Below are 9,489 nucleotides of genomic sequence, written 5' to 3'. Positions count from 1 at the left end.
GAAGCACATTTTTAATGTTTCGAATATCAGTCTTTGCACACATCTTACGCCATAGCTGCCATTTACCAGTTTTCGCCTCCTTTTTCCCGGACTATGGACTACCAGGCGGAGATTGCATTTTATAATTTAGTTAATTTAAATTAAAAACTATTCTTTAATTGATATTTTGTTTTACATTAGAAATCTATCTCTAACTCTAGCGGAGCAATATCCGTGTGCGTTAACATAAGCAAATTTTCAATTGGAACTAGTGCTTAGACACAGGCCGCATTCTTTCCGTATTATGGTTGTTCTTGATGTGCGCACCAACACCTCACATGAATAAAATTCACGAGCTCCATTCCTTTAACTTAGTTAACCTACATCTGTAGAAGAATGATTAAAAGCGAGTTCATCAACTCTACATTCGAGTAAGATTACGTGTTAACACATTTTCTATAGTTCTATTCTTCGATTGTATAATTTTGCCGCTTCTTATTTAGATAAATCGTTAAAGCAGTTAATTAAGAAAATCACCCAACAAATCTGAAAAGTAAACTAAAACAAAATAAATACACACGATTTTTATTTTTTGTATTACAATATGATAAAAAAAGGTCACTATAATGTTTGAAAGCTTTCACATCTAATTAATTTTTTTAAGTTAGAACTTAAAATCAGTTCTTCTGATTTTATTAATTGTTATATTGGCTGACGACTGCTGTTGTTGTTGCTCCAGCAATTGCTGCATTAAATCATCAGCATCAAATATTAAAGTATCATCTGTAGAGCTATTAAAACGCGAATTTGGATCATTCGCCACTGTCGTTATTATAGGTAATTGGCGTACAGTGCTGATTGAAGACAGACTATTAGTAAATGCTGTAGTAGTAGTGGGAACATTCGTTGTTGTTGTTAATGTGTTGTTAACGCAAAAAGTTGCATTTGAATCGCTTAAATAATTCTGAAATTGTTTAATAGTTTGTTTGTAATTAATGTCAGCTGATTCCAGGTCTTTTGAGCCTGAATTTGCACCACTATGAAATAAAACATGCGAATTCCTAGAGCTTGCGGTTTCGCTATCATTGCAATTATTGTTACTGGCAGCTGCATTTGAATGCTGTTGTTGATTACTGCCATTGCACCCTAAATCGAAAACATGTTAAAATATTTGTTGAAAAATTTTAGTTTAGGGGATTTTAAATAGAACTCTATTTAAAGTATTTTTTATATATTTTAAAATGAAATAAATTTAAATATTTATTTCAATTTTTCTTTAAAACATATTCTCTTATAATTTAGTCTTAAAAACTATATATAAAGAAATATCGTTATATAATAAAAATAAAAAATTAAAACGTAGAGGAAAACTAAAAATCGAAGAATTAGATATCTTATTCTTAAATAAGGGGAAGATAATAAAAGTATGTGTTTCTGTTTTGTTTTTTTCAAGTTCAAGTCTTACGAATGTCGCCCGAAGAATCATCTTGAAATGCGGAATTGTCGTTAAATAAATTACGATCACATTTGGTGGCCTGCAAGTTTTTTAAATTTAACTGTATAGTGTTTTGCTTTCAGTTTTTATTCCAATTATTGATTACCTCGCGAAACTTATGCAAATATATGGAGAGAGGTTCCACATAATTATCAAAGCCCAAATTGGAAAAGGCGTATAATAGATCATCTCCGTTGACCGTCTTACGATTCTCGGACATACTTCGCTCAATTGCCTCTGAAGTAATGAACGATATAAACTCAGAAACACATTCCTGTATGCATTCACGGGCATCTTTAGCTATTTTACCATTTTCGGGAACGGGAACTTTCATTATCTTGATAATATTGCATATAGGTAGGAAGCGATCCTGTTCACGGAGCATATAATTCTGATTTTGACGGTTATCAGAATCTTCATCTACGGGAGTTTAAAAATATTATTAGAGAAAATTGGGTTTGGTCACTTGTTTCCAAAAACCTACCACCAGAATTGTCCTCGTCGTTCATCAAGTAATCATGAAGATAGGGAATAGAATCGCTTCCAGAAGTCATGTTTAGAGATAAATTATATTCTTTCAAATTTTAATTTTAAAAGTCCTTCACTAAATTTAATAAGAGGTTTTGTATACACAAATCACAGCTGTTTTTTATGCTCCATGCTTGTCAGTTTCGCGAGCCAGTTTACCGAATCGTGCCGTGTCGCAACACATCATTTTGCTTTTCTAAAGACTAAGGTACGTATTACATGTCTTCAATGAATAAAGCAAATGAAGGATAAAAAACACACAGAAAATTTTTTTGATCATTTCTTATTAAAAGAAAGAAGATTATTACATTTAATTCTTAGGATATTTCAAAACGTTCTTTAAGATAAAGTAGCGAAAAATTAGTGCAGTCAGTGAAATAAAACGGAAACGAAACATTTTGAGCCCAGGGATTCGAGACAATTTTAAATGCCTTTTGAGCCAATGACTTCCTGGAAGGAACAACCTGAGTAGTAATAGGCGAGCGCATTAAATGATATATTCTAATATATAGTTGGCAAAACTCAAATTACAGATTTTGAGTACATATAACTTCCTGAAATATGTACGAACGTATTTAAAGATAATTGTATGTGACAAAAGCACTTCACAAAAAATGTTACGCGTTACTCAAATTTATATTACCCTTATCAAAAAAACCAAAAAAAAATGAATTGATTTTTTCTGCTTTAATCTTTTTCATTTTAACGTAAAAGTACGACCTTAAAAAATATTTTACGCTCTTCATCCCCATATTATATTTATTTTCTCTTTTCACTAAAAAAAGCAACCTTGTTTTTCAACAAAATCATTACCAATTCATTAAAGAATTAATAACAACTATGCTTAAAAGAATATTTTTACGTTCTTCACAATTTTCTTTTATGCTGCTCATTGGCTCATTCGTTGACATTTATTTAACAAACGATCTACGTATCATCGTGTTGCTTTCGTTTCTTACGAATAGGTAGTGATTTATAACAGTAATTTATACGCTCGTCTCTGATAGAACCAATAACTAAAATAAATTTTCACGAGAAGTTTATTAACGTGGTAATAACGTTGTGAGCAAAGTGTTTAAATATGTTAACTAACGTTGTGGTGAAAAACGAACCGCTGGATAATAATTTCGAAGATATGATCGCACAACAATCTAATACTAAGCAAGAATTTATTTTTAATGTGGCTAATATTAAAGGCAAGTTTTCTATGCGTCAAAACAATATATTATATGATTTGAATATTTCACTTTGCTTAAATGCTTTATTTAATACTCTCCAATATATATATTTAATTTCAATTAGTTCGCATTTTCGAAGAAATCACGGTAATACGATAATATCATCTTGAATTGACATATAGAGATTTTGAGAAATATTTTGTTGTAAATGAATATGTGTGTAGTGTGTATACAAGCGACGATCAACTCTTTTTCTATTGGTGCAATATTAATAGTGCGCACTTTTCATTTGTCATTTTAATTTACAATTCTCTTTGCCTTTGCAGAGTATCAGCTGTTATTGTTTGCATAGTAATTGATTTGGCAATACATCAAGTCGTTATTTAATCTTTAATAAAGATAAAGTAAAGGCAATGAAGTTAAATAAAACACACTAAATCAATAGCAAAGACAATTGCATTTCTTTCTTACTCACTACAGATTTTGTTTAATTCTATTTTCGACAATTCTGTTTTCCCTGTTAACAGCTGTAAACAAATATTCGTTTATTTATTTGTATCTGGCAATGTGCATGTACAGTTTCCTTTTGTTACATCAAGCGCCGTTATTTCACTTTTTTCGACAAATATGTTGAATAAACACTATTTCAAAAAAAACGCCGGTAACAAATAAATAAATTTTATATTTATAGAATACTTGGCATTTAGCAACATTAATTGCACTTGCTTTTTAATAAGTTTGATGTTTTTGAATTTTTGTATATAGAAGAACTTGATGAAGGCAGCGACATTTCGACGGATGAGTTCAAAACTTTGTGGACCGAACAGAAGCGAAGTGTTGTTATTGACAATAATACCGACGACCTTAGATTGCCTAATCAACTGAAGCAAACGAAGGTAATTCTGAATTATAAATGCGACTGCTTCAGTTATTAAACGATCTCTACAATCTTCGTAGTTCATAGAAAGCAGCGAATCTATAAATGACGGTAAAGAGCAATACTGTTCAGTATGTTCATTTGCGGTCACTGAGAATAATAAGTCTCTATTAAACCACTTAAACCTGCACCGTGATAATTATTTCTTTTGCATGCTTCACTGTGGCTTTAGTTTTAAAAATTTAGAAAACTGCCTATCACATGAAATACGCGAACATAATTACTACTGGCATCCTAAGGTAAGAATTGCTTAAAATTTTCTAAATCCAGTACTTTTAAACAATTCAAAATTTGCGACTGATAGATACCAAAGTAAACTAATAATTTCGTCATGATTAATAAATAACAAGCATATTTTCTGAGGTATCTGTGGTGTACTTCTACGCGGATAGAAAAAATATAATATTACATAGTTAAAAAATTAAATCAAACCTTTTTAGCGATTTTATATTAATATTTTTAAAAATTTAGGCCATAAATATTTTTTTAGAATACAAGTTTATTTTGCATCGTGTAAATTATAATAATTGAAAGTCCCTTTACGAAATCGGAGGAATTTTTTTTTCCAAGCATAATCTGCATTTGCGCAGAAATGATTTCCCAATGTAATTTTATCATAAATTAAAAATACAAAATTTCGCAAACATTCCAATTTTCAAATCATTGTATTTTTACAATACATAATATTAATTTAGCTTTTTCTTATTCCATGACCGTAGTAGGTAATGATCCAAAATTTGGTCAGTCTTGATTTAGAAATCGAAACCAAATACTTTGAAATGAAATTTGCATACATAAAAAAATGTTTAATTTAAAACTTTGATTTAAAGTCTATAAATTAAATTGTCCTATGCCAGGTTTTTTGAATTTATTAAAGATATTTGATAAAGTGCTAAATAATATCACAAATTTTGAAGAAAATTTATTTATTTTGTTCGTTCACTGCAGTCTCGTACCAATCAGCCAAAAGCGGGTTTCCATTGCTCATTTTGTCGTGGAGGGTTTAACACTGAATTACAACTGCATGTTCACTGGCTGGTTAGCAAACAAAGTTGTAGCAAACTTATGCAAAAAGTGGCCCAACAAGTGAATTTTGTGCTAGGTGTGCACAATAAAAGTCAAATAAAATTTAGCAACACATTGTCCTCGGTACCTACAACCAAATTGCGCCTAAAATCCGAACCTTTATCTCCATTTTATGTAAACAAGAGGCGAGCTCCAGTGGAAGACATATCTGAGCAGGGCGATACTTTAGTAAGTAAACGCACAAAAATCGCGGAAAATACGGATGTGGAAATTAAAAAAGAACCTCTGGAGGAATTTGACGAGGAATATTTTACCACTCCTTTGCCCATTATTCCAGAAGTGATTATAAAAACTGAATCGGATTTAAAAGAAGATATCAAAGAAGAACCCGATGATGATTGTGATAAACTTGACTTTTCCAAAAAACAGGATAAAGAAACTCTCACAAGGCCTGTTCACTTGCAAGCCACATCGTCAATAACGCCAGCCTTAACCCCTTCGGATGACGGTGGGAGCTCCCCAAAAATTGTTCCCAGTACCACAGTTATAAAACCTTTAATGAATTTTAAACTGGTCAAGTTATCATCAGCTACCGCGACGAATGAAAACGCCATTAGAGCTCTACCTCTCTTATCATGTCCATTCAAAGCAAGTGTCAATGTTAAAAATAATAACATTGTTGTTTCCAACGCTAGTAAACCTTTACGTTTGTTTTCGATACCTCTAAGCTACGTGAATATAAAGCCGCCGGCAACCGCGTTAAATGAAAGCATCACTAGAGCGCCACCTCTCTTGACAATGCAATTAAAAAAAGCTAATGTCAATGTGAATAATAATATTGCTTCCATTCCTAGCAGTTCTCTACGTCTGGTTTCCATTCCATCGATTGAGGAGAAAATTACACCACCGGCTCTGCCTATAAATGAAAATATCGGTGGAGCACCATCTCTTTTGCACAGGCAATTAAACCCTAATGCCAATCTTAATAGTAACATAGCTTCTATTGCGAGCAGCTCTTTACGTACGATTTCCATTCCTCCGAAGCAAGTTACAAATGAAAAGACAAGTAAAGTCCCATGCCTCGTGCCTATGAAATTAAAAACTAAGGCTACTGTTAACAGTGAATGTACTAGCACTCCCGCACGTTTGGTGTCTGTGCCTCTCAATCACATGCAAATTATAAAATTGCCAACTAGCACTCAAGTGACAAAATGTAATCAACCGGTATTAAATCCAAATCTGCCGTTGATCAAACGGACGGATTTGAAAAAATCACCTTTTCTACTTAAATTCCATCCACTAAAAAGTACACAAACGATCCCAACAACGACAACAATATCTTCTGCAACGCCGCCTCCTTTGCTTTTCAATGCAAATCTGTTAAACACGCAGGAAAAGGTAGAAGCGAGTTCTACAAACAAGCCCACCACTGTTGATGTGGATGGTCTGAAAAGATTGCCTGTGCAAGCTCCGAGTAAAGTCGAGTGTTTACGTAAGAATGTGGTTATATCGAAAGAGAGATTGAAGGCTTTGGAAAATATACCAGAAAAGAAGCAATTAATAGATCATTTTATAAAACAAATAGAACAAGTCGAACAAAAACAAACGGAGCAGAAGTCAAGTGGAACCCCTAACCTTAGAACAGATTCCATTAATGATAAAGTACAATGTTTGGCGGTGAATACTAGCAGCGCTTCATTAAATGTCACTTCCAATCCGCCTTCGGTCTTTGTTTCCATAATTACATCACCAAATTTGGAATTAATGGAAGCTCGTCGACAGCATCCTGACTATCACTATAGATTGGTTTGTCCTTATTGCCAGAAAGATTATGAACTAAAAGCTGGTTTGCGAATGCATTTGTTCAATGCTCATAATTTGACACAAAAGGACTTACATAAGATATGTGTACAAGCCAAACCATTTAAAACAACCAGTGAGTTTTTATTACAATAGTCTAGGCAACGCTTTTAATTTTCTCTTCTTAAAGTTCTTTTAAAATCTTTGGAGAATTATCCAGAAAAAGTAAAATCCTCAAGAGGTAAAAGAGAGGACTTTATGGGCAACATCCCGGATGCAAATGAGACAGTGGTCAGCCCCCCAGACTTTCCCGATAACTCCACAAAAGCACTATCCTCGCCTCCCTCAGTTGCGAATGTTGCACCCATTACATTTTCTGCCTTGAATATGCACAAAACGCGTTACATATGCAACAAATGTGGTCGTACTTGTTCGTCGAAGTCTATGCTTCATGATCACGTTTTAGCCAATTGTAGCCGTGTACCACGTTATTCTTGTTCTCAATGTCCGAAGAAGTTTTATTCGAGTGGCACGTTACACTGCCATACGTCCATACACACTGGAGAATTACCGCATAAATGTCATTATTGTGATAAACGTTTTCGTACCAAGGGACAAGTAACTGTACATCATCGTACTCATACCGGGGAAAAGCCATTTGTTTGCGAGGTAAGCTGGGTTTGTCCTATTTATAGCAAATTCTCTGTTTCTGGTAACCTTTAAATTTCTTACAATACGGAAAACTTATTGTCTATCGTTCTTTAACACGTTGAACTCACTTAAACGGATATTTTCTGACTTTTATTGTCGTTTTAAATTTTATCTACTTGTTTCAAATGAGTTCTTTGCTTGTTTTTAGGTAGTTACGTCTTATTCATGAATAGATTTGATCATGTCTTTTTTGACTTTGATCGTTTTGATCTGTATTTTGCCGATAACTCCTGCTTTATAGAATATGATTTGTTCTGCTTAGCATTTATATTTTTCTTGTTCTAGGTATGCTCTGTTCGCTTTACTCATCGTGAAACTTTAATAGCTCATCTATCGCGGCATATTGGTATGAAACGCTACAAATGTTACGGCTGCGACGAGCTTTTCCTTTGTATAAGCGCTTTGAAAACCCATCGCAACACACGCCCCGATAGTTGCGGAAAAATAAAATTTAACCCTCGCGCTGTTGGACCACGTGTTCGAGTGGTACGCGGCAATGTCATGTTTGAACCACAGCCGGAAATAAATCCTTATCTTAGATCTGAAGATCCAAAAAATGTTTTGGCTGAGTTACAGAATCATGAATCACCGTCATTTACACTGCAGAGGAATCTTAATTGATATTGCACTTTCTTATGCCCACTCCCGAGCGGGAAAGTCTTTTATCACCTAGTATACACATAAAACAATGTCAATCTCAGAAACTTAGATTCAAAACTCATTTCTATAATTTATACCCGCAGGTTATGGAAAGCATGTAATTTTTATATAGTAAATATCGATCTAAAGTTCACAGTATTTTCCAGCAATTTTTTTAGGGATTTCAAATATTCGCTTTGCCGCGAACGTAAGCAGAACATTTTTCTGTTGATCGAATGAAATTTTGGAATGTTTTTCTCGTCTGATTTTAACTTTATTCCAATTCCATTTACTTTAAATTAGTTGTACTTTAGATTAGTTGGATATAACTTTAGTACAAAAATTGTAATAATAAAAAAATTTAATTATTCAGAAATAAAATGCAAAAGCATGGAGAAAATTGAAGAAAAAATCTTTAAATCCTATAAACCTTATGCTATGCAGATACTTTCATTTGTGGAAAGCAACGATTCTTATTCACATTATTTCGATTGCCTCTTTGTCTCTGATATATGAAGCTATAGTTCTTTTAGGCTCTTCGTATTAAATAAGAATACTTTGCAAATTTCTTTATGAAAAATTTTAGATGCGTTTATAAAATTTGCGTAAAGCACTTCGGCCTACAATTCGGGGGGAAACTTCTAGGATTTCATCCGAGTCTTGTACACGCTGCATCAACTTACCATTAATCAGATATTTATCTGTGATTTCATGCAAAAACATGGAGATTTTTTGCCATCAGGAGTTCAAATTCAATGAAATTAGATGCCAACATTTTCAAAGAGATTTCTAGGTATACAATTCTCAGATGGTTTTCCGTTTATGTAAATATTTTTTGTCTTTGTTTTCTCGCAACAAACCGTTAGCTCGTTTTTTGACTTTGGTAACACTATGCCAATTACGTTAAACTGCTGTCATGTAATTAAGAAGAAGAAGAAAAAAATTATTCATGTGCTCATGTAAAAACTTAACCCAGTTTCCACAAAAAATTACAAATAATTGTAACAGCGTTGCAATCCCTTCCTTCGCAAAAAAAGTTCTAAACAAACTGTAGGTTATGAATCGAAGAGACTACGATGTGTTACGTATGTATGTGTATATTTTTTTTTACACATTGGACATCTATTTACGATTGTGTTAGCTAGTAACTTTATAATAGAAGCATACTAATCAATAAATAAATTTATATTTCTTAC

At 33.0% G+C, this 9,489-nt stretch overlaps 2 protein-coding genes across 2 annotated transcripts; one reads left to right on the top strand and one right to left on the bottom strand.

The window, feature by feature from the left end:
* Positions 1-502: 502 nt before the first annotated feature.
* Positions 503-2,671, bottom strand: LOC119633548 (transcriptional activator HAP3). The gene is made up of 6 exons (XM_038027154.1): positions 2,311-2,671; positions 1,959-2,225; positions 1,581-1,894; positions 1,445-1,514; positions 581-1,125; positions 503-525 (listed from the first exon to the last, which is right to left on the bottom strand). The coding sequence occupies exons 2-5, from the start codon at positions 2,026-2,028 to the stop codon at positions 644-646; spliced, it is 936 nt and encodes a 311-aa protein (XP_037883082.1). The 5' UTR covers positions 2,029-2,225; positions 2,311-2,671; the 3' UTR covers positions 503-525; positions 581-643.
* An 85-nt stretch (positions 2,672-2,756) lies between these two features.
* LOC119633547 lies at positions 2,757-8,566 on the top strand. The gene is made up of 6 exons (XM_038027153.1): positions 2,757-3,198; positions 3,946-4,076; positions 4,138-4,356; positions 5,066-7,079; positions 7,134-7,612; positions 7,940-8,566. The coding sequence occupies exons 1-6, from the start codon at positions 3,084-3,086 to the stop codon at positions 8,273-8,275; spliced, it is 3,294 nt and encodes a 1,097-aa protein (XP_037883081.1). The 5' UTR covers positions 2,757-3,083; the 3' UTR covers positions 8,276-8,566.
* The last annotated feature ends 923 nt before the right edge of the window (positions 8,567-9,489 follow it).

This window comes from Glossina fuscipes, unplaced genomic scaffold (genome assembly GCF_014805625.2).
Source record: "Glossina fuscipes isolate IAEA_lab_2018 unplaced genomic scaffold, Yale_Gfus_2 2, whole genome shotgun sequence".
Lineage (NCBI taxonomy): Eukaryota > Metazoa > Arthropoda > Insecta > Diptera > Glossinidae > Glossina > Glossina fuscipes.
This window is presented reverse-complemented; position numbering and strand designations above follow the sequence as displayed.